General features: G+C 55.6%; 3 protein-coding genes across 3 annotated transcripts; 2 read left to right on the top strand and 1 right to left on the bottom strand.

The window, feature by feature from the left end:
* The first annotated feature begins 860 nt into the window (after positions 1–860).
* On the top strand, positions 861–8,903 carry STAC3 (SH3 and cysteine rich domain 3). The gene is made up of 14 exons (XM_080811510.1): positions 861–1,362; positions 1,737–1,806; positions 1,910–1,938; positions 2,667–2,733; positions 3,005–3,272; positions 3,921–4,018; positions 4,231–4,303; positions 5,194–5,291; positions 6,881–6,947; positions 7,134–7,183; positions 7,479–7,564; positions 7,741–7,792; positions 7,882–8,019; positions 8,463–8,903. The coding sequence occupies exons 4-14, from the start codon at positions 2,668–2,670 to the stop codon at positions 8,559–8,561; spliced, it is 1,095 nt and encodes a 364-aa protein (XP_080667636.1). The 5' UTR covers positions 861–1,362; positions 1,737–1,806; positions 1,910–1,938; position 2,667; the 3' UTR covers positions 8,562–8,903.
* A 6,498-nt stretch (positions 8,904–15,401) lies between these two features.
* NDUFA4L2 (NDUFA4 mitochondrial complex associated like 2) lies at positions 15,402–17,656 on the top strand. The gene is made up of 4 exons (XM_080811532.1): positions 15,402–15,497; positions 15,872–15,960; positions 16,743–16,803; positions 16,905–17,656. The coding sequence occupies exons 1-4, from the start codon at positions 15,441–15,443 to the stop codon at positions 16,959–16,961; spliced, it is 264 nt and encodes an 87-aa protein (XP_080667658.1). The 5' UTR covers positions 15,402–15,440; the 3' UTR covers positions 16,962–17,656.
* Positions 17,657–17,821: 165 nt separating this feature from the next.
* Positions 17,822–22,799, bottom strand: SHMT2 (serine hydroxymethyltransferase 2). The gene is made up of 12 exons (XM_080811505.1): positions 22,671–22,799; positions 21,483–21,680; positions 20,901–20,980; positions 20,522–20,722; positions 20,168–20,249; positions 19,910–20,032; positions 19,643–19,782; positions 19,133–19,298; positions 18,842–18,941; positions 18,600–18,755; positions 18,411–18,518; positions 17,822–18,293 (listed from the first exon to the last, which is right to left on the bottom strand). The coding sequence occupies exons 1-12, from the start codon at positions 22,701–22,703 to the stop codon at positions 18,166–18,168; spliced, it is 1,515 nt and encodes a 504-aa protein (XP_080667631.1). The 5' UTR covers positions 22,704–22,799; the 3' UTR covers positions 17,822–18,165.
* Positions 22,800–24,442: the final 1,643 nt, after the last annotated feature.

Here is a 24,442-nt window from a genome sequence, read left to right as displayed (position 1 = left end):
TGGGTCTCTAGTGGGACCTTTGTTCTGGGCTTCCCCCACTCTTTCAATAAGTGTGGTTTCATCAAGCACATCAGTTCTCAACTCCAGACCTCTGAGTCCTTATTATAATAGTAAAATAAGAGACTTGGACTAACTAGCTTACCTCTGAGGTTCCTTCACTATGTTAATTCTGTGATACTCATGTAGGGTCCTCATGGCTGTCTGGGGAGGGGTGAGTGAGGTCCAAAACTGGGTTGAGATGGTGGCCTCATACATGTCCAGAATCTGATCTTTTGGAAACTCTTCAGGGCTGGAGGACTTGGGCCTTTCTTTAAAACGAAAGCAATTGTGTTCTGCGTGGCAGGACAGAAATGGATATTTCTTAGGATAAAAGCTCCATCAATTGAACTTGCAGTGCCAAGATACCATATTATCCAGGCACGCTCAGCAGTCCCTGTCCTGTGCAGCTGAAGAAAGGTGAAAAGCAGACATTCCCCACTCTGCATGGATGGAGCTTTTCCTCTCTCTGCCCTCTTGTTGCACAGCCTGTCAGACCGCAGCCATTAGGAGCCATCCAGCAGCCCCTATTCAATCTCACCCACCCCTTAAGGAAAAAGAGCAGTGACAGAAATGACAAAGCACATTACCCTGGAAATCTCCTGGGTCTGGGTAGCAGTATCTCTAGCCAGGCTCCTCTGAGGCTTGTCTGACCCAACCTCCAATGTAATCCTTTACTTCTTACAGATACAAGGGATAAAGCAGCACTACATGACTACATCCAATGGCTGTCCTCCGAGATGGGAGTATCTTCTCTTTCAGCCATGTCACAGCCCAGAGTAGAAGGCTGCATCCCTGCGAGATGAGAATGCCAGATACCTCACTGACCCATAAGTTCATATACCGGGGCATCAGATGAGGGAGACGGAATCAGGGAATCAGAATGATATCAGAAGTGTGGGGCATAGCTGTCTTACCTCAAAAGTTTTCAGTCCTCGAGGGGAGGCAGACATTACTTAGAGAAGATAAAACCCCTCTGTGTGGTAACTGCCTTCTGTCCAATGGGAATGATACCATCTCTACCTGACCATCACTGCACACCCCCAGAGCCTCTCAGAAATCCCAGCCTGGATTTTTTTCAGTAGCTCTTAGATTACTCTTGACCCTGAGGACAAGATTTTAGAGTGGGGGATGGGAGGATGTTCCTGGGCACACTGGAGGGAATAAAGCAGTGCTATGCATGTTCTTCACTCCCTTTCAGGATGGCAGCGAGGCACCCTTCCAGCTACCCACGGATAAGGATGCAATCTAGTCTGGCTGATAGGAAACCTCGGAGAATTGAAATTCTCCTTTCTTCACCAGTTCCTGGCCCTTTCCTTCCTAAAGGTTTGAAGTAGAGTTAGATCAGTGTTTGTGAGTATGAAAACACATGGCCACGGGAAGACAGCATCTGAAAAATCAAAAGCTAGTTCCTAAAGTAGGTCCAGGGAAGGTAGAATTGGAGAGGTGTTTGGACCTTGGGGAAAACTGTGTACAATTTGATCTATACCTTCTGTCATCCAAAATCACCTAAATGAGTATGCGGCATAAACACTGTCCCTTCTTGAATTTAGGCAGAACTGACCTGTACACCATAGATAAAAAACCAGGGCGTAGCAACTCTGGGGGATGGGAGGAGTTAGGGTCCAGCCCAGCCCAGACCTCCCCGTGTCCAATTTCTCTGTGTCAGCTGTGTCACTCAGCTGTCCACTTTCCTCCAGCCCTGTCATTTCAGCTCTGACACCAAGGCGAGAGACTGGGAGGTCTACAAATAACGTCTGGGTAGCCGGTGTGAGTACAGAGGGTACTGGGGGGGCTTAGCCCCCAAGGAAGAAGACCAGTCCTCCCCCAGCACCACCATCAAGACCCCAGGGGCTCCCTCTTCCCTCCACAGACTGTGGACTGACTTAGGGAATCCCAAACGTAAGTTGCCTCTTCATCCTCTGCCCATTGCCAGAACTGCTCCCCGCAACTTCCCCAATCTGTAGCCTATTCAGTGTCTTCAGTTTGGCCTGTGAGTAGTTAGGGTTTTAGGAGTGAAAGTGTGACTCCAGGACAAGAGCGAGGATTGGAGGGTGGGGTGGGGGTGGGGTCAAGGGAATGGAGTAGTAAGGGAAGGAAAGGCTCATATTACTCTGAAAACTTAAAATAGCCGAGGACTGAAGCAGGCTGGGAACTAGGCCCTGGGCCCCTGGGACTCAAGAAAGGGGTAGGGGTGAACAAATGTCCCCAGCCCATCCCTCCAAGCATGCTTCTGGACACACACATTAAACCTCTTCAAGAAAGGGAATCTGGAAGGGTGTATGTCACCTCTCCCTTGCCCACAGATTCCCAGGAGAAACAAACTAGGCAAATCCCTAAACCATGCAGCTTTGAGCGCTGTATTGGGGCTGGAAACTCGGGTTGCCCCTCAGGGTGGGGAAGGTTTGGTATCAGTTTGAGGAACCAGTTGGGCAGTTCTGTAGTCTGTTGGCGCTTTTCTCTGGACCTCCATGGAATCTTTCTGTCCATAAGCCTGTGAAAGGATTTCTGTTTAACCAAATTTCTCCCAAAGTCCACTCAAGGACCATCCTGCATTGAGGGACAGGAATTAGGACAGGAAGAGTGGCAGTCAGGGATTAGATTTAATAGTGGGGTCCAACCTCTTGCAGGATGACAGAAAAGGAGGTGCTGGAGTCCCCTAAGCCCTCCTTGCCAGGAGAGACTCGGCAAAGTGGGGTGAGTCTGGGCCTGGGACCCCCGGGTGTGGGGAGCTGGGAAGCCACCGAAGCCCTTGAAGAATGCTTGGATTGATCTCACTTGAATGTGACTCCTCCGTCATCAGAATGCTAGTCAGCACCTGCAGCCCCCAATACTCCTAATCCTAGGGGGTGCCCCTTGCCCACACTAGAAAAATGTTTAGTTAGCTTCAGCCTTACCTGCTCTAGAGAGCATGACAGTTCTTTTAATTTTGGGTTTCCTCCCCTCCCCCATCCCCTTCCTCCTTCAGCTACAGCGGCTGAAGCAGTTATTCAGGAAGGAGTCTCCGGGAACAAAGGAGATGGAGCTTCCCCCAGAGCCCCAGGCCAATGGGGAGGCAGTGGGAGCTGGTGGGGGGCCCATCTACTACATCTATGAGGAAGAGGAGGAAGAAGAAGAGGAGGAGGAGGAGCCCCCCCCAGAACCTCCTAAGCTTGTCAATGACAAGCCTCACAAATTCAAAGATCATTTCTTCAAGAAGCCCAAGTTCTGTGATGTCTGTGCCCGGATGATTGTGCGTGAGTCATGAAGGGAAGTGGAGAGAGCGTGATGTTGAAGGCAGGAGGTGGGGGAACAGGCTCAGGAGAGGAGCATTTGTATGGCAGACAGTCTGTGGCAAGAGGTGGCTTTAAGAAAACACTATCAGAGGGGCGCCTGGGGGGCTCCGTGGGTTAAAGTTCTGCCTTCGGCATAGGTCATGGTCTCAGGTTCCGGGGGAATCAAGTCTGGAGTTAGGCTTTCTACTCAGCAGGGAGTCTGCTTCTCACTCTCCCTCTCCCTCTGTGATCTCTAGCTCTCAAATAAATAAATAAAATCTTAAAAAGAAAACACTATTGAAGGGGTGCCTGGGGGGCTCAGTCGGTTAAGCATCCAACTCTTGATTTCAGCTCAGGTCTTGATCTCAGGGTCTTGAGTTCGAGCCCCATGTGGGGCACCATACTCAGCAGGGAGTCAGCTTGTCCTTCTCCCTCTGCTCCTCCCCCACTTGTGGGCACTCACTCTCTCTCAAATAAATAAATAATCTTTTAAAAATAAAAACAACACTATTAGAAACTGATAGTGTTGGGTCCTAGAAAGAAAAGGGACCTGAGAGCTAGAGTAGCAGCACTGCTACAAAGGGAAGGGGAGATCAAGAACCTCACCCAAATGTTCTTCCCTCTTCCAAGTCAACAACAAATTTGGGCTTCGCTGTAAGAACTGCAAAACTAACATCCACGAGCACTGTCAGTCCTACGTGGAGATGCAGAGATGTTTCGGCAAGATCGTGAGTAGGCTCTGGAGAGCGAGGAAGTAGAAAGGAGAGCACGCGTAGCCAAGCTCCCCTCTTCCAGTCCCTCCCAAGTCATCACATCCATTTCCCTGCTTTTTCCTTCTCAACCCGTTTCTTACTCTAAGAAGGGATTGCACTCATGGGAGAGATGGGGTTCTGGGCCATACCTTGCTGTCTCTAATGCTTTCTCCCATCCCATCCTACAGCCCCCTGGTTTCCATCGGGCCTATAGCTCCCCACTCTACAGCAACCAGCAGTACGCTTGTGTCAAAGATCTCTGTAAGTGCTCCATGTGGGACCCGAGGGAAAGGGCAAGCTAGACATGGCTCCAGCACCACTTCTAGATTTGGAAGCCAAATTCTGAAACAGAAAGATTCTGTTTCCCATGGTTTTCTCTCAACCTAATATTTTAGCCAACTTGAATACAGAGTCAATATTCCTGTTTTATAGCTGAGGGAGATAAGATTTAGCGAGGGCTCCACACAGCTAGCAAGAGACAGCCAAGACTGAAACTTTCATCTGCCTAGCTTCAAAATCTGGGCTCTTCATATGTAAAACTAATTCTAAGCAAGAACAAGGATTCTTGACTGTCCTCATCCTTGATACAGAGTAATACCAGTCTCAGGGCTAGACCAAGAGCTGTGGGCATCCTGGGCAGATTCATAATTTGGTACCCCTTACAAACAAATTCATTGACAATTTACTCAACATTTATTTGGAGGAGAGGCTGAACTTTATGAGGAGCATGGGTGGGAAAAAGAAGAACCCACTGGTGGCAGCCCCCAGCTTGCACATGCCACTCAATGGGACAAAAGCCAACAGTTAAAGGAGCACTCTCCTTAGAAGGAGAATAGTGATTGTGAGCATTCCCCAACTCCCAAACAACTTAGTAGCACAGTTGTCTTTCCAACAAGTGCTCTGCCTGGAAGGAGTGCTGGTAAGTATTTTTCTCCATCACATGACATTTCCAGTGATGTTTTTAGAGCTCCTTATAGATTGATGACTTAGAAATGCCCAGCTGACCCTACCCTAATTCTACACATACACACACACACACGTGTATCCATCTACTCCATCCCACCTCTCCCTTATTTAGAAGGTCTCTGTTTCCTCCAGGTCTTTCTCTGCTTCCACAGTAATGGCTTCTTTCTTCTTCCCATTCCCACTAGCTGCTGCCAATCACAATGATCCTGTGTTTGAAACCCTGCGCACTGGGGTGATCATGGCAAACAAGGAACGGAAGAAGGGCCAGGCAGATAAGAAAAATGTGAGCACCATATTTTCCTCCTGAGGTCCCTCTGAGAGATTCCCTGGAGCAGCAGGTCCTCTCTCCTCTCTGGAAAGCTGACAGAAGCCAGGGATTCTCTTCCCCTAAAGTGGAACTTAACCCAACAGACATATTTTTGCATATAATATTAGAGGGTCTCAGGTTGAGAACTCCTGCCATAGCATGTATTTGCTCCAGAAACTCCCTTCTGAAATTGTCAGATTAAGCACCATAACCCACTGAAGCCTAGGTCCCAGACCCCCGGCATTGCTGAACAGAGGCAAGAGCCATACTTTTGGATTTGGGGAAGCAAACTTATCATGCCAAGTAATTAGAATTCTAGAGCCATGACGGCACCATGAAGATCCATGAAGGGTCCATGAATATCATCTTGTCTGACTCACTTTTCCTACAGACGAGGAAACTGAGGCACCAGACTAGCAGCCGAAAGTAACTTCATTTCCTTTTGTATTAGGGTTACTAGATTGGTAATGCCATAGACTTGCATTCAGTTTGGCAAAGAATTTGTTAGCATATCGTTACAGCTTTCTGGACAACTGGGATGGACTGATGTGGATAACAGTTAGATGGAGGCCTAAAATTGGATGAATGACTGTGCCCAAAAGATTCAGGTCCTTTAGGGAGTGTCTAGCTAGACGGAGATTTCTGATACCTTATAACATGATTTGGTCCTCGGTCCTCACCTATGGAGATTTTTCTCACTGATACAAATGAAAATATAAATGGTATTATCCCTGAAGTTTGTGGGAAACCTAGGAGGGAAAACCTATACACAAAATAGTATATTTAAATATCTTACAGACTAGAAGAAAAGCCCAAAACCAGTCATTTGAAATTTTGTAAGGAAAAATATATATGCCTGTTCTTGGATCAAAAAAATCAACTGCACAAAAACAGAACTAGGGATTGGCCTCAGAGTAGTTGATATGGAGGTTGGGTGCAAATTAGAGATTTCTGTAGAATGAACTATGATTTACAAAGCCCCTAGCAGTGTGATTTGACTGCTTCCAGAAAGGTAAGCACACTCAGGTTCTATTCTCTTAAGGGAATTATAAAAGCTGTGCTGCCCATTTTTTTCCTTACACACTAGAGTATTTTTAAGAACGGACATAGTGAAAATTCTGGAAACAGCATCATGGGGGAGGGGGTGATTTGAAGGGACTAATTAGGGAAGAAAAGACAGAAGGGACTTATCAGCTATCCTCAGATCTTCAAGGGGACTATGTTTGTTCTATATTGCTCCAGAGGCCAAATCAGGACCAATTACTAAAAGTTACAGGGAGACCGAATAGGTTTAATTTAGGGAATTACCATCAAATGGCATGGGCTTACTTTGTAAGGTAGTGAGCTCCTTGTCATTAGCTACATTCAAGCACAATGTGGATGGTCCACCTACCAAGATGTTTTACAGGAAGCTCAGGCAGTAGGCTGGTGGTTGAACTAGGTGTTTCCTCCAAGGGTTCTTCAAAACCCTGAGATCCTATTATTCTGTAGTTGGCTGGCCTGGCTGGAGAGGGCAAGCGTGGGTTCCCAAGAGAGCATCTTCCTAACTCTGGTACCCCCTCCAGCCTCTAGCAGCCATGATGGAAGAAGAGCCAGAGTCTGCCAGACCAGAGGAAGGCAAAACCCAGGATGGTGAGTGTTACCTACTTCCATCCCTAGAGATGGAGTAGGGTCAGGGGCTTGGCTGTGATACAGGGAATGGAGGGCCAAAGGGCATGCCAGGTTTGGAGATCAAAGAGGCTCTGCAACAGAAGAGTAAAAGAATGAGGGGCTACCCTCCAGTAGCTAGAGACAACTTGTTGGTGTTTCCCATCCCAGGAAACCCTGAAGGGAATAAGAAGGCTGAAAAGAAGACACCTGATGACAAAGTGAGACTCCTTTTCCCTGCAGGGACCCCAGTCCTCTCCCCAACCCAGGTCTGACACCACTCATGGCCTCAGCAGAAGCTCACACTTACTCCATGGGTTCCCATCACCCTTGACCTGCCTTCACCACCTCACACACACGTGTGCGCGCATGCATGCACGCACAGAATCCTCATAGTTCAGGGACCTGGAAGAGAGTTGTAATGTAGTGTGTCTGGAGAATTCCCCTGCTCTGGACTCCTGCCCCTCAGTGTGGGACAGAGGAGCCCAGAGACTCATCACCTCCTTTCACCCCCAGCACAAGCAGCCTGGCTTCCAGCAGTCTCATTACTTCGTGGCTCTTTATCGGTTCAAAGCCCTGGAGAAGGACGATCTGGATTTCCCGTGAGAGGCTGTAGGACTGGGATGGGCGTGCACCGGGAGTGGAGAGGGGAGAACCTAGCTCCCAATGGGAAAGGAAAGGGGGGGCACTCAGGGCTTGGAGCCTGTTGGGGCTGGACCTGGGCCAGATAGGTAAGTAAGCCCCCTACATATCAGAGGCCTCTCCCTTCCTCTCACAGGCCTGGAGAGAAGATCACAGTCATTGATGACTCCAATGAGGAGTGGTGGCGGGTAAGAGAAATGGCTGAGGCTAGGGTGGGACATCGCTTGATTTTAGAATCTGAGACTGAGAGACTGACTCACCCTACCGTCTCCTCTAGGGGAAAATAGGGGAGAAGGTTGGATTTTTCCCTCCAAACTTCATCATTCGGGTCCGGTCTGGAGAGCGTGTGCACCGCGTGACCAGATCCTTCGTGGGAAACCGCGAAATTGGGCAGATCACTCTCAAGAAGGACCAGGTAGGGGCTCCTGGGTGGCACAGTGGGTTCAGCAACCGCCTCTAGCTTTCTGCTCAGGTCGTGATCTCAGGGTGGGAGGATTGAGCCCTGTGTGGACTCTGCTTAGGGTGGAGTCACCTGAGATTCTTTCTCTCTCTCCCTCTGCCCCTCCTGCTCGTGCTCTCTCTTTCTCTAAAATAAATAAATAAAATCTTTTAAAAATATAAAATAAATATAGATAGATGATAGGTAGGTAGGTAGGTAGGTAGATAGAACTGACCAGGTAGCTCTGGTGCCCCAATCCAACCCCAGGCCCCAAGTTTCCTCGGCAAACCATACTCCTTGCAGATCTTAAGCCATTAACGGGGCTAGGATAGGCCTCCATAAATCCGGGCTCCCCTGCTCTCTTCTTCCACCTTTTCCCTGAATCACTCTCCTCCCTAAACCTTTAATCCTTCGTTCAGATCGTGGTCCAGAAAGGAGATGAAGCCGGCGGCTACGTCAAGGTCTACACCGGCCGCAAGGTGGGGCTGTTTCCCACCGACTTCCTGGAGGAGATTTAGGCGTGCCGGCGCCTGCGGACCGGATATACCCAGGCCCCATTCTGGGCAGGCCCAGTGGAGGTTGGGGAGGAAAGGGGCGAAAGCAACTATGCTGGATGGGGGAGGGGAGGGAAGGCCCGCCGGAGCTAGACGGGGCTTCGGATTAGGGACTGGTTCCCGCCCCCCTCCCCCGGCCTCGGGCTTTGGATACCTGGCCGGCAGAGCCGCCTCACCTGCAACTCCTCAGGCCCAGCCCTTGAGAGCTGGAAGAAGAAGAACGCGTCTCCACCAGGAGGCGCCCCGGGGGTGTGGGAGGAGAACTGTCGAACGCTGCGACTGTATTAAAGTTTTGAAAAAAGTTAGAAAAGTTTGTTCTTTAACTGGGGGCCGAATCGAGGGTATAGGAAGCCGTGCAGAATCCTCCCCCGCTGTGTCAGCTCACTACCATCGGGTAACCGGACATCCACCTGGGCCGAGGCCGGTGGGAGATGGGGAGACAGGTGCGTCCGCCAGGCGAAGCCTCTGTTGTCAGTGAAGAAAGGGGAGCCTGACTGGAGTCACCGCTCCCCCCCCCCCAGCCCCGGCGGCTAGAAGGACCTGACACCAGGGTAGTTCCCCTAGCTCTTGGCGATTTAGCCTCGGGCAGCCCCCTTGCGTTTCGGAACCTGGCTCAGTGCCGAGCTAGGCCGCCAGGGGGCGATGCAAGATCTCCGTTGGAGAGCGAGGGACGGGGCGGGAGAAGGCGGGGTGGGGGGGGCGGGACGGAAGGAGAGAACCTGAGACACCGTGCCGGAGACCCTGGGCCTGGGAGGGGGTGGGGTGCGTGCCGTCTCCATGGCAACACTTCCTCAAGTCCTCTGGGAACCAAGAGAGCGAGGCCGGGGGGCCTAACCCCTCCCGCGCGGCCCCCGCCCCAGCCCTTTGCGACAGGTACCGAGTGAGAGGGCGCGGGGCAGACAGCAAACCAGCTCACGCGGAGACCCCCCTGCGGCGCGCCGTATGCAAATGTTATTGTTTGCATATGCAAATATGCAAATGCGCCGGCCCCGGTCAGGGTGGCAGGTGGCGGGGAGCGGGAAGGTGTGGGGAAGGGAGCTGAAGGATACGAGGAGTTTGGGGACCTGGGAGCGGACCAGTGAGAGGCAGCCTGGGGTGGTCCCTGGAGTAGGGCAGGCCGAGGGTCTGGAGCTTGATGGCGGATGGGGGAGGGTCAGCCCCGGCAGTCAGAAGATCCTCTTCTGCCCGTTGTCTGCCAGGCCTGAGGTTGGCACCGCCTAGCAAGGTTGGCAGCGGGAGCCCGGGCACCATCTGCTGCTGGCGGGGGGAGGGCAGAGGCTCAGCTGGGCTGGAGAAGAGAAGGGCCCGGGACGGACGCGCCCCCCTTCCTTCCAGAAGGCTGAGGTGTGGAGGGGGTAGGGAAGCACATAGGAAAACTCTATGCGGAACCGGGTTCGGTTTCCTGTTCCCTTTGCCCTTGACTGTCTTGCCGGACGCCTGGGGCCGGCGGCAGGGTCGTAGAAGAAAACTCAGGCAGCCCCCCTGTAATCACGCTTGGGCTGGAATAGGAGCAGATCACAAGCAGCCCCCCTCCACCACCACACACAAATACAGCCTTTTGCCCCCATCCCTCCTCGGGATCCGCCTACCAAGAAAGGCGTGGTGGGGGTGGGGGGTCGGAGGCCCAGTGCAGGGATGCTAGGACTCCGGTCGCATCTCTTCATCAAGAGATCTGAGGGACTCAAAACTGAGATCCTCGAGAGGGCCCCCCCACAATGCAGAAGCAAAACCAATTTACTGGCTCATTGGGCGGTGATGCTGGTGTGGGGGTGCCAAGAAGCAGAGAGAGCTGCTGTTCTCCCCGCTCTACACTCGGGGGGCACCCCCTCCCCCGCCTCGCGGAGCCGGCAGCTGTCCCTAATTAGAGCGGCGGTTTAATTGGATTTATCAGCAGTTAATAGGAAATTAAGCAAAGGGCCCGAGAGAGGGAGGGCGGGAGGAGCGGGGAGGCCGGCTGCGCAGAGCTCCGAGGACGGGGGCTTGGGGTGCCAGGGGTGAGGACACCGGCCCAGTATCGCGTTTGAGCCTCATGATCAACGCCCTCCCCCCAACATTTGCCCGCTGGTTGAGCCCAGGCCTGCCAGTGGAGAGCAGGACTCATGAAGGAGGCAGGAGCGACAGTGACCCTGTGTGAGCCCCGAAAGCCCCTCACTCCCACAAATGGCCGCCTAGGTGATGGATGATGTTGCCACAGGCAGCAAAGGTCATAAGTCTGGGCCAAGGAATGTACTGAATTGAAAACAGACTGGAGGAGGGGCCAGGTTACCCAGGTCCAGGACACAACCCACACCCTACCCCTCTGGAGTTCCCACTCCGCTCTTAGCAAAAAAAGTATCCCTTACAAGTGGGGAGATTGGGCAGCATGGGGGAATGACGGGAAACACAGAGCGATCGTCCCTTCCACATCTGCCTCCCAGCTGTGTGGGTAATCCTAGCAGTCCCTATGCAGCCACCAATGTCCCTCGGTGGCTCCCTAACCCTCCCCAAGTGCGGGGTTGGGACCATCTGGCTTGGCTGCTGTCTGAGAGGCCCAAGATCTGTACCACCCACCCTGGGCGCCAAGGAAGGAAGCTAGCAGGCTGTCAAGCAGGGTAGCAGGGTCCACAGCCCCAGGCACCTCCTGTCACTACTACCTCATTATGTGGGTAGGCTAATAAGGCCTGCTTCTAGGACCCCAGCAACCTCTGCCACACTCTACCACGGAAGGGCACAGACAGCAGTTCCTGTGTGGGTGCGAACCTCTGAATGTGTAGGGGTTGGTGGGGGTCCCTCTGTGTCCCTGGAGATTATGGGTGTCTGTGCCGCTGGTGTGTGTGCCTGTGCCCCAAGTGTGTATATCAGCACAAGATGTAAGTGTAAGTTGGTATATGTGACCCTGGTGTGTGTCTGTGTCCTTAAGTATGTATTGGTCGGACTTGTCCCCATTCTCCATCCCCCCCCAACCTCTATAATTTTTGTCTGGCTTAGCCCTGGAGTGTCTAGGTGTGCATACGTGGTTTGGCGTGTCTATGTGTGTGATCTTCACACTTGGGTGTGCCCCGAGTGTGGGCATTTCCGCGTGTCTCTGCCTGCAGGACTGCCTATGTGTGAGTATCAGGAAGAGCCGCCCCTGTGAGTGTGTGTTGCTCTGGCGTCTCTGCCTGCAGGTGTGTGTATCTCCGCGACAGTGCGGGGGCGTGTGCCTGGGTGTGAGCCGCGCGACAGCGTGTATTCGAATGACAGTGTGACGCACGCGCACTCATGTGTGTGTGTGTGTGTGTGTGTGCGTGCGCGCGCGGGAGCGCCTGGGTGAGTCTCCCGCACCCGCCCCTTCCTCTCCCTATTTCTATTCCTCTCTCCTCTCCGGGCGGGCTTGGCTCCGCCGTCCGCATCATCTCCATCCATTATTGAAGAAACAGCCGCGTCCGCTCCAATCACATCAACACCCCCCGCCCCCCTCCGTTTCGTTGGCCCCGCAGCCCCTCTGGGTGCTGGGAAGGGGGGAGCCGCGGCGCAGCGGGGGGCGCCGGGCAGGAGCGGGCTCATGAACCTGGTGCCCCAAGCCGGGCGAGGCACCGGGACTCCGGGGTCCCCGGCGGAGAGCGCTTTGCATAAACAGATGGCGCGGGCGTCTTTGTCTCGCTCGTTCGCTCGCCGCGCGGCTCCCGGCTCCACGGCTGTCTGGCTGATGCAATCATGATCATCTCTCAGAGCCTCGGGACCCGGCGCCCTTAATAGCTGCAGAGGGGGTCAGAGGCTCCGGGGCTCCCAAGCAGATGCTGGGCACCGTGTCTTCCCTCCCGGGCGCCCCCTCCCTGCCCCACAGCTGCAGAGGGAAGACAGAGTCCACACCGAGGTGACGGGCATGTGGAGGTGACCGGGAAGTAGACCCCGGGCAGTGCCCTGAGGTGTCTCCAGGCTGTCTCGTTGGACTGCTGCAGCCCCCCAGGGGCAGCAAGCTGGAGAATAGGAATAGAATGGGGGATTGGGGAGGGGGGAGAAAGAGATAAAGACAGAGACAGGCATTTGTAAAGAGAGACACAGAGGGTAGAGAGATGTAGACGGAAGGAGAGACAAACACAGAGAGACACAGAAACAGATGCAGAGGGACAAAGCCTGGTAGAGAGAGCTGCAGAGGGAGAGACAGACAGACACAGCCAGAATGATAAGGAACAGAGAGACACAGACATACACAGAGACACAGAGAGACAGAGGTAGACAGAAAGGGCTGGAAGAAGAAAGAAGCAGAAAGAAGGGCAGCCAGAGACCAGGGCAGGCAGGGGCAGAGGGCAGTGGGCAGTCTTAGGGCAGAGACCCAACCCCGGGCATCTGGAGCCCACCAGCCCAGAGAGAGGAGCCCGCCTGAACCTCTGGTGCCTCCCACAGCTGGCGAGGTGGGAGATCCCTCGTGCCCTCTCCTTTCTTGCCCCCCACCCCACCTCAAACCAGAAGAGGGGAAGCTGCGGGACCCAGTGCCTTGGCGGTGGGAGTGGCAGGAGAGGCAGGCGGGACTTGGACCGACGCTCCAGGCACAGACTTAACCTGCCCCAAACTGTGGGGCGCAGAGCCTGCAGGACCCGACAGGGGGCGCCCGAGGCATCTCCCCTAAGAGCTTGGGAGCATCTTAACCTCCAGGGGGCGCCCGCGCCCACAACCCCAGCAGCCAGCTCGCTCCGCCCAGTCCAGCTGCTTTCGACGAGCGGTACAGCCAGCGCGAAGATTAGTGTCCTGGTGCGATTTGGCGTTTGGAATCTGGTCCCCACGGGACCCCGCACGCCCCAGGCCACCCCTAATCCGCAGCAAATGACTTCTGCCGTCCCTCACGCGGCTTGGTCGGGTGGTCTTAGTCTTTCTAATGGGAGAGTGCGCGAGGGTGGGGAGAGATGGGATGCGGAACTCACGGAGTTCTGCGTCCCAGCTCAGCCCCAGAGATCAAGATCCAGAGATGGGTGGAGACTTAGAAGTAGGATCTCGGGCAAGGGGTCAGAGACTGGCACCAGAAATAGGTGCAGGGTCAAGGCGCCTCGGAGAGGCCAGAACAGAAGCAATAACGTAATAAGGCGCTTGGAAAGTGGGGGCGGAGGCCCGAGGCAGGAGGAACAACCGTGACCCTAGGAAAGGAGCGGGGCGGAAAGTTAGGAACGCGCCAGACCTTGGTCGCCAGAAGTCACAAGAAATAGTACAAGAGCCCGGGCGAGGGCCCGAGAAGCCAAGGGGCGCGGCACGGGGGCCAGACGTCCCTGTCTGCGTCCTGGCGCCCCAGCTGTGCCATGCAGAACCAGATGTGCAGCCCAGATGTGCAGCCCCTGGAGCTCGAGCTCTGCGATTGATTGCTAGTCCCAGAGACTGGAGGGCTGGGGGGGCACGAGTGACAGAACATTCCACTCCCCGGCCGGTCCTGGAGGTGCGGGTGTTCAGGGAGGACCGGGCTCTGCGCTCCAGGTTCTGACATCCCGTCAGTCCCCCCTCCTCCGCCCCCCTCCACCCCGACACACATCGCAGTGAGTCTCTGTCTCTTTGTTCTCGCCGTGTCTCTGACACTTTATCTCATTATCCGCCGGAGGGAGGCGGAGAGCCTGGGACCCCGCAGCCTAATTACAGCCGCGCTTGTCAGCGCAGGGGGCGGGGGAGGTATCAGCGCCAGGAAAGGGAGGGGGCCCCCAGAAGGGTAGCTTCCTTCCCTGTACAGCCCCCTCCACCACCGTGCAAACCCAGTGGTGCATGCACAACTCATCCCTGTCAATGCCACCACCACCACCGGGCTCTGGGCTGGAGAGGTGGTGGAACTCCGTGGGATTTGCCCGTGGGGTGAGAGGGAGGAGAATGGGAGGGTGAAGTTAGCATGGCAGTAGGGAGAGGTGGTTAGGACTAGGTTCCTGGGTGCCTAGGCCCCCAACTCCCCAAAGACGATGGCAGTGAGCTTTCCCACCCTAGCAGCATAGCAGACACCTACGTTGGCTGCAGAAAGGGAGGCAATTGCTCTGAACGTGTATCTCTGGATGTGTTGTTCTCTTTCCTCCTTCACCATCTTTTCTGTCTTTCCTTGGCTATTTTCCTTACCCCATTCTCTTCCTCTCCATCACAGTCAGAAACAGCCTCCTTAGGGGGCTCCATCTGGAGGGGACTGGACGTAGGCAGAGCAAGCAAGTCTATCGAAGCCCCAAACTTCGACAACTGACTTACTCTATCCTGAACCAGGTTTAAAATACACCCGGCTCCCCTGGCCTCTAAACACTATTCCAAGCCAACCACAACACAACTTGGAGAACTACCCAGGACTAGAGGAGCTGGGGCTGCTTTAGTGCTGTGGGTCTCTCTGTCCCTCTCCTCCTCCCACTACACTGTGTAGGGAGACAGAACTGGGGCCTTATCTGTGAGCTCTAGAGCTGTCCGGGAAGTGCTTCTGATGCCGTCACTGGTCCCCAGGACCCTCCAGGTCCTACCCGTGAACATCACCCCTGCACTTGGCTTGCAAGTCTATCTGTCCGACTGCCTGTCCCATGGTGAGTTCCTCCTCCCACCTCCGAATCCTCCCTCAATCAGTCTCTTGCTCAAAGCCTGTGTTGCCTCTCTCTGAAACCAGTTCAAAGCCCCAGGTGTGATGGTGTCCCCCAGACCAGGGTGTGGCCATTGGGAGGAGTGCCGGATCAGAAAGCCCTCTGCTTCCCGACACTTCTCTGGCTCTGAGCTGGGAACTGCGGGAGGAAGAGATGAGTGGGGGTGGGGTGAGCCTGCTGAAGCGGGCCCCGCTGGGCCGGGCCGGGCTGGGCTGGGCTGGGCTGAACCCTCCCCAGTCGGGGGCGGGACCCCAGGAAGAGCGAGGGAGCAGAACCGCTGGGGAGCATCAGACGGTGGAGAGGCGCTATGGCGGGAACGAATCCCGGGGCCCGCTTCTACCGGCAGATCAAGAGACATCCCGCGGTGAGTTCGGTCCCCAGAGCCACTGTACTAACTCCTAACTCTCTCGCTTCCCTGGCGGCCCCTAAATCTCCCAGTACCCTGCCCCTTGCCCAGTTCCCCAGTGCTTCTGGTCTTTCTCCACCGTGCCCTCAGTCTATCCCTGCAATATGCCCCGTGTCTCTTGAATCCACCTGGGACCCACTCGCTGTGGGACGAGGGAGACGAAGGCAGGAGATGTGGTGTGGGAGATTCCAGGTCCTCTCTCCCAGACGGGAGGGAGTGCCAGACCCGGGCTGGGGTGGGGGCGGGGGCGGGGGCGGGTGCTGGCAGAGAAGATTGTAAAGGGACTGCGGGGAGGAGGCTGACCCCTAAAGTGCCCTCCGTCTTCCCCGCAGCTCATCCCGATGATCGGCTTCATTGGCCTGGGAATGGGCAGCGCCGCGCTGTACCTTCTGAGACTCGCCCTGCGCAGCCCCGACGTCTGGTAAAGGCCGGGTCTGGGACGCAAGCAGGGGGCCTGGGTGAAGCAAGGGTAGGGTAGGAACGCTAGGGCCTCTCAGGAACGGTGCCAGTGGGTGGTCTCAGCAGGGATCCCCACGCGGCGCACCTGCGTGTGCACCGCGCAGCAGCTCCAGGCTGGAGTCTGCTCCTGCCCCAGGCGGCCCCGGCCTGCCCTCCCATCCGTCCGGCCGACCACTCACTCCTGGGGCCCCAGACTCGACCCGCTTCGGGCTGCGGAACCCGCACCGCTCCCGGCCCGGTTGCCATGGCGACGTGCTCAGCCGGCGGGCAGCCTTTGGGTACCTCCACCTCCCCGCCTGAGTGCTGGGGGTGTGGCCGGGTGAGCTGCTAGGGGAGCCTTTGGGGCTAGAGGGGAGCGGAGAGTCCCGGCCCCACCGAGGTCGGCGGGGGTGGGGCAGGGGGGCTCTCCAGCCAGCGCCTTGAGCACCTCAGGGGTAGAATTGCAGGCGCATCACGAAACCCCAGCCCCTGACGATCTCACTCCCGGTGCTCTGCTCTGGGGGGTGAACCTAGAGCAGCAAGGAACAGGTGGGAGGCCCTGGGCTGGGTTGTCAGTCTGTCACCTGGACCGAACCTTCCTGTTTCACTTGACAGCACCCCTGTCAGTCTCTGCGAAGTAGGCCCCCACCCCAGGATGGGGGGGGGGGAGGTGCTGGGGGTGGGGCAGAGACTCTTTGTCACTTTAGGCTCATGGTTCCTAGCTTTCAGAGAGGAAACCCTCACCTTCCCCCTCCCTCTCTGTAGCTGGGACAGAAAGAACAACCCAGAGCCCTGGAACCGCCTGAGCCCCAATGACCAATACAAGGTACCTCCTCCATCTGTTCATCTTGGTCCCAGGACCACCCTCCCCACCCCCAGGCCATGAAGGGATGTCTGGAGCACTCAGTGCCCCTTTCCCTCCTACAGTTTCTTGCAGTTTCCACTGACTATAAGAAGCTGAAGAAGGACCGGCCAGACTTCTAAGCTGGCTGGGGTGCCAGTGAGAAGTAAACCACCATCAGCCAGCCGACTCATTTCTTCCACTCTCTGCCCCCTGCCCCCAGGGCGCCACTCTAGCCACCCTGTCCAGCTGCTGCTTACACAGGCTTGGTTCCCACAGGAGGGGAGACAGCTCCCCACCCCCTTCCCTTGCTCCCTCAGCGGAAGCGCCTCTGACCCTCCGCTGGAGTCCCACGCGGGGGGAGGAGTTAGGAGGGCGGGCAGTGTGTTGACCCAAAAGGCTTCAACCAGCCCCTCTGCCCCACTACCCGGGCCTTGCAGGGTGTGGCTCAGGCTACGTGTTGAGCGTGGCCAACGTGAGCCGAGAGCAAGCGGAGGCCTCTCGGTGCCAAGTGACGTGGCGGGCCCCACGCTAGCCCAGGCTCCGGGCGCCGGCGCAGGGGCGGTGCTGCCCTGGCTCGAGGACTGGGCTCGTCCCCTGCCACCCAGCCTGCCCTGGATGAGGCACCTTCGCCCAGGGAAGCACAGCGAAAGCTCCTCCCCGTGCCTAAGCCCACTGCTTCCCCAGCCAACAGGCATCCCCTCCCTGCAGCTTTGCACCTGGGCCTCCCCCTGCCATCCTGCCCCTCCCCTGCTCCCCTCAGTCCCCTGGGATCAAACAGAAGCAGCCGTGGGCAAAATACAATTTCATTTAACAAATTGAATTTGCTGCGCCTGCTAATCACGTCTGGTGTCGGCTCTGATCAGAGACAGAAAAAGGAGGCTGCGGTGGGGGTTGGGGGGGATGGTCCTTGTGGTGGTGGGAGGGAAGGGAGGAACACGTGGAAGGAGACAAGTCACCACCGGCCCAAGGCACCCCTCCCACAGTAAAAGGACAGCTCAAGGCAGGTTAGCATTTTATTAGATAAAAACAGAAAGATGGGTGCCTACCCATCCCTTCCTCTGGCTCACAAGGGCAACTGGCCTCTCTTCAAGTAAAAGCAAGGAGTCTGTAACACTGAGATAATGGGAGAGCTCAGGGCAGAAAGCCCCAGGTCTCCTCCTTCTAAGTTTAGTTGCAAAAAGAAATCTTCTCAGCTACAAAGTCCAGAATATAGCTGGGTCTTTCCCTAAATAAGAGCCCTTCCCTCCTGCAGCAAAAAATGGAAAGATAGTCGCGCTCCTCTCCACTGGTCCCAGTAGGCAGGACAATAAACTTCAGTCTGTGGGCCTCATTTCCTAAGGGCCCTCAGCGCTCATCAAAACCAGGCATGGGGAAGGCCCTGGCAAACTGCTCCACTCGTTGCCTGAGGTCAGCCAGCCGATGACTTGTTTCTGGGTCCTTGAGCAAGAAGGATTTGAAATCCTGGAGTTTGGCTAGAGGGGGGAGATAAGGAAAAAAGCAGTTAGAACTCCACAGAGAAGCCAGTTCGATCAGCCAGCGGGAGGGACAGATAGCGAATGGCTGGCTCAGCCAGGGTCGTGCCCACTCACCAGTCTTGCTTTTCACCTCCAAGCCAATGCTGACACCTTCATCTATGAAGTCCACAACTCTCCGAAAGTCATCCTCGCGGAACTGTCGAGAGGTCAAGGCTGGGGCCCCTGGGAGAGACACAGAAGAGGGTTAGCACAGTCCAAGCCCACCTGGTAGCCATCCTTTCTCCCTCAAAGCCCAGGTCTCACCGAGCCGCAAGCCCCCAGGTGTGATGGCACTTCGGTCTCCCGGACAGGTGTTCTTGTTGGCTGTGATGGAGACCAGTTCCAGCACCCGCTCAGCCCGAGCTCCATCCAGGCCCTTGGGCCGCAGATCCACGAGCACCAGGTGGTTGTCGGTGCCACCTGAGGGGAGGGATGGTCGGCAGGGAGGGGTGAGTTCTAGGCCTCTGTCTGAGGCTGCAGAGGCTCTCACCCACCCACTGGCTCACCAGACACGAGCGAGTAGCCTCGCTCTAGCAGGGCATCAGCCATGGCCCGAGCATTCTTCAGGACCTGCAGGGCATACTCCCGGAACATGGGGGTACAGGCCTGCAGGGCGAGACAGGAGCACCTGGAACCCCAAGCGCCACCCCTCTTCCCTGCCCCCTCCAGCACAGTTGTGACTCCATTCTTGACCCCACCTGGGCACTTCCCTGCTCTCAGCTCCGATTCCCTCAGTACGGAGCAGGGTCTAAGGCCCCAGGCCCAATGCCCTCCCCCCCAAGAGTCAGCTCCCCAACCTGCTTTAGGGCCACAGCCACTGCAGCAATGGCATGGTTGTGGGGCCCTCCCTGCAGGGATGGGAACACAGCAAAGTTGATTCGGTCCTCAAATGTGTAAGGGATCTCCCGGCCAGTCTTGGGATCCACAGCCCGTGTCCCCTTCCGGTAGAAGATGAGCCCTGACCTATGTGGGAAGTGGGAGGTCAGAATCGAAGCTGAGAAGAAAGGGCAAGGGGTGGGGAAAGCAGAGGAAGCTGGCTGGCCTGGGCCCTCTGTGCTCTCGGAGTCTACCTCAGCCGAGCTGGTGTGCAGGATTCCAGTGGTCAAGGAGAGCAGCCCTTCGGGCCCACTCCCAAATCCCCCAGCAGGGAACCGCCACTATGGGCAAGACAAGGAGAGTCATCACACACTGAGGAGTCTTTGGGGCTTCAGGTGGGAATGAACCTCTTTGGGATGCAGCCCAGTCATGCCCCGGGAACAGGGCGTGAAGGCAGGGAAAGATGAGGCCTGACCTCAGGGAAGCCTGACCTGGCGCCTCGCAGAGTCTTGTGAGTGGTGGTAGTGACAACATCCGCATGCTCGAAAGGTGAGGGGATCACCTTGGCCGCCACCAGGCCACTGATGTGGGCCATGTCTGCCAGTAGGTGCGCCTTGACCTCATCACACACCTGGGCAGGTACAGAGACAGGCCTCAGGCTAGGGAGGGCCCACAGAGGCCTCCCCAAGGCGGCCCCCCTTCCAGAAGCTCCCCACTGCCTCCCTGGGATATTGCCAGCATGCCAGCCCTTCGCCAACCTCTCTCATTCGGGCGTAGTCGATGAGGCGTGCGTACGCACTGGTACCAGCTATGATGAGCCGCGGGCGGAAAAGTCGGGCCGTCAGTGCCAGCTGGTCATAGTCAATGAGGCCAGTTTTAGGCTGCGTGGACAAACAAAAAGCTGAAGCCCTGAGAAGGAAGCAGGGCAGCTCACTCTTCTCCTTGACCCTGGAGGCTGCCCAGGACTCCCACCCCTCCCCATCCCCAGGAGAGGGCCACCAGGGCCCAGCACTCACATTTAGCTTATAGGGCATGGACTCAAAGAAAATGGATGTGGCTGAGACCCGCTTGACATCAGACATGTAGCCATGAGTGAGACTGGGAGCAGATGAGAGAGATCAGAGAGCTTCAGAGACGAGTAACTCCCAGACTTCACCACACCCTGCCTGCCCAGCTCCAGAGGACTCTGTCCCTGGAATGCTGCTCCAAGCAGGCACGACCCTCCCTGCTCGGTCCACTCTGCGCTGAGCACTGGTGACTGGGGTCTTCTCATCCTCATCCACTGACTTGCATGGCAGGACACACGGAAGATGTTCAATAACTCTTTCCCTATGCTCACCAAAGCCAACACCCATCCCATCCGTACTCACTGGCCCCCGTCGGGCAAGTCTAGCCCCATGATTCGGTCATGAGGCTGCAGAAGGGCTGTGTAGGCGGCCAGATTAGCCGGAGAGCCCGAGTACGGCTGGACATTGACTCCCCACTGCGCAGGATCCAGGTCAAAGGCCTCCAAGGCTCGGCGCTGACACAGCAGCTCGATTTCATCCACTACCTCTGCTCCTCCATAGTATCTGCCACAAGATGGGGGTGTATCAGGGCACACAGAAAGGGTCCTGGTATCCCCTGCAACCAGCGGCAAAGGGCTGGGAAGGCCGCTCCTCTACACACGCTGGGAGGGTACAGGCAGGTGTCCCCCACAGGGAGCACCATCCCTGAGGCTGCCTTCAGCCCTCTGGTACCAGCCCTCACCTCTTGCCAGGATAACCCTCCGAGTACTTGTTGCTGAGACAGGACCCCAAGGCCTCCAGCGCAGCTCGGCTGCAGAAGTTCTGGGGTGGGGGGGGGATTGGGGGAGTTAACGTCAGAAGGTACTGAGCCCCTTTCCCTGGAGCCCCCCGTAGCCCTTTCCTGCCAGAGCCCCAGGCCACAGGGAGGGAGCTGGGTTCTAGAGAAAGCTCTGTTTTTTCATTCAGCGTTCCTTGTCAGGCCTGAAGAAAGCATTCTGAGAAACCCAGCTGCTGGGATGGATGTCCCCAGCAAGGCCACCTGTCCACTCGAACCTGTACTTCCAGGTTCCTCTTCCCTCTTGGGAAGTGGAAGGGAGCACACTAGATTGCAGGGGCCCTGGACAGTTCTGAAAGCTAATGTCTCCAACCCCTAATCCAGACTGGCCCTGCCTTTTCTTCAGAGGACAGTAAGAAGAGGAGGAGATAAGGCCCAGCAGGAAGGCCTTGAGTCTGAAAGGGAAATCTGGAGAAAGAGCAGTACGATGACCTGTTATTTCCTGCGCCCACTGTGGCCCATGCCGTGGTGCCTCTCCCCAAGCCCCACCTCTGAGGCAATGAGCTCCAGGCCACGACACTGCCTGTCCTTCTCCCTCTGCAGCAGCTTCCACATCTCAGGGTCACTGTCTGACAGACTCTCCTGGCCTGTCCAGCCCCTGGCTGCTTCTCCAGTGTGGGTCTGGGCCACCTCACTGTGCTGGCATCGGACGGCCATCCTGACCAGCTGACCACATCTCTGCAGAGGCTAGGAGAGGAAAAACCAGAGTCAAAAAAAAAAAAAAAAAAAACACCACAATCATCCAGCAACCCTCAGCCATGCTTATCAGGCTTTCTGGCTCGAAACCTAGCAGCCAGTGGTCCAGCAGCCTTTTCCAATTCTTGCCACCCCCACCTCCGCCTTCAAATGCCAGTTCCAGAGCCAAGGTTGAGTTCAATGTCCAGGGGGTGGTTCTGATTTGGTCCATTTACTTCACCTCAGAATTTCCCTCCAGCTTGACCCATGAACCACTCTGCAAAGCCAGAGGGCAAAGTTTGTCCCCCAGAAGCCTATGCCTCTGGAACTCAGAGGCAGTCCACTAAGGTTCCAGAACCTCCCCAACCCACAGGAACAAAAAGGTCTTCCTGCAGGACCTCCATGGCAGTCAGGGGGTTGGAGGCTGAGTTGGCAAGGATTTAGGCAATAGGCTGCAGAGGTAGTTTCCACAGCAATAGAGGAGGCAGAGACCTTAAGCAGTCTCTGGGGGAAAGGTGGATGGGGGGAGCCTACTGGCAGGAAAGACAAAACCCACATCCTGCCCTCTGTGCCCTCCATTCTTCCATGTCCTTCCAGCCCAGAGTCAAGGGACTCCTGATGTAAGTAGTGGGGCCGGGTTGCATCATCTGCACGGCTGGAAGCTGGCAGGAAAAGACTGCTCGCCGGTCCAGTCCAGGAACCCGCTCGTTCATCAGGGTCCACGGGGTATCTGGTGCGGTTCTCTCCCCTAATGCCACGTGAAATGGGTGATCGCAGGTCCTGGGACGTTTGGTTGCTGGAATGGCGAGGGGCCCCAGATGCTCCGCGGGCATTGGGGTCGGAGGTGTTCTCAAGGATTCCCTAGTTGCAAGTCCGTTCCCCGAGTACCAAAACCACGTGCGTGGAAAACCCAGGAGAACCCCAGAGTTTGTGAATGGGAACTGGGGTAGGAGGGGAGCTCGCTTTCTATTGGTCACCCAGTATCCGAAGCCCCGTTCTTACCCGAGTCGCCCAGAGCAAAGAGAAGGGCAGCATCGCTACCCGAGGTCGCAGGAAGTCCAGCCACCAACTCTGGCGGGGGAAGGCAAAGGGTAGGAAGAAGACTGATCCGAGAGCGCGTGCGCGAGAACGGCCCGAGAAACCACCGGATTAAGGAGAAGGACCTACGCATGCGTGAGGCCGCCCCTTTATGGTCTGTTGGGAATTGTAGTTTTTTTGCCTTCTTCTTCCTCTTCAGTTCCCCATCTGTAGCCCATAGTCAGAGGCTCTTGCCTGAAAGAAAAGAGATCCAGTGCTGCACCACCTCCTCATTGTCCTCAAGCTTAGTGGGGGTATTTCCCCGCCCCGTTGTCCAAACGGCAGCCATTTATTGGGTGCCTCCTGAATACCTAGATTATTAGGCTCTTTGAAAATATAAAGATTCCCCTTCAAGCTAGAGAGCTGCATGCCCTGGAAAGCTCCCTGGCTTGGAGGGGTGAGACCTGAGTTCAAGTTCCACCTCTGGGACAAACTAGCAAATTAGCCTCTCTGGCCCTCAGTTTCCTCACTTGTAATTCAAAAACAACATGTAGTGAGGATTGAGTGAGACTGTATGTAAACATGCTCCTCAGAGCTCTGGAATGGATCACCGTCCCCTCATCCTCTGGCTACTCCATGATTATCTCCTTCTCCTGCGACATCCTGGAGCTGAGTGAGGCGCCCCCTCCTGTTGTTGCACTTGTTGAATCTTGCTATCTGTTGACCTCCTGCCGCTCCAGCAGTCAGTGAGCTCTCTTTTATCCCTGGGGCTCTAGATCCTCGGAACCCGACAGGATCTTCCTTTCAGCCTGACTTCATCTGGACTCATCCTTTGGGAGAGGGACTCACTGACCCTTCTAGAAGTAGGTCCCCAAACCTCGGGATCAGAATTGGCTGGGAAATGTAATATAAATATACGAGAGGGAGACTTCTCTTCTCTTCCATGGATCTTAACTAGCAGACATTTGCCCACTCATGGTGACAGTAAGACCTCTCCTCAGTGATTCTAATAAGCAGTGATTTTGAGAACCATCGTCTTACTTAACAAAATGACACATTCATTCATTCACTCATTCACTCATTCAACAGACATGTTGCACTCCTACTCTGTGCCAGACATGGCCTAGCCTTGGATATACAAGAAGAGATCACTGACTGCTGGGACATCAAGAGGTGAGTAGGTAACAAAATGCAACAAGTGCAGTGATGGGCAGGGGCAACTCAGCTCCCAGAGGTCCAGATGTCCCAGGGGGAGGGTGGGGAGGAGGAGAAGAGGATGGCTGCAGAGGAGGCAGTTTGTGAGTCAGAGGAAGAGGAGAAGGACAGTCCGTCACAGAACATGTTGACATGCAAAGTCTCATTTAATCTCCAGGACATGCTATTTTATTATTGCCTTACAAGTGAAGAAACTGAGACCCAGATGGGCTAACTTGCTTATTCTGAACATTCCCACTTGGCTCTCCTACCAGGCCTCAGAAGTCCCTGCTTTGCTCTAACCTCCTTCCCTCCCACTCGAACCTCAGGTGTTCTCAGGTTTTCCAGCAATAAGCCCTTGGTTAGGGTTCTCCTTCCTCCAGCCTCTGACCTAGAACCACCTCCCACCTCCTTCATCCTTCCAGCTTGAGTCTGTTATTCACCCATCCACCCACCCACCCATCCACCCACCCACCTCTCCATCCATCCATGATTTATTTCCCCCTCAGCGACTTCTCACTCCCAGGCACGTCTAGGTCAGACTCACCTCTGACTCAGTTTCC

Source organism: Martes martes (assembly GCF_963455335.1).
Source record: "Martes martes genome assembly, chromosome: 8".
NCBI classification, from domain to species: Eukaryota; Metazoa; Chordata; class Mammalia; order Carnivora; family Mustelidae; genus Martes; species Martes martes.
The sequence above is the reverse complement of the archived record's forward strand: the minus strand, read 5'-3'. Positions and strand labels throughout refer to the sequence as shown.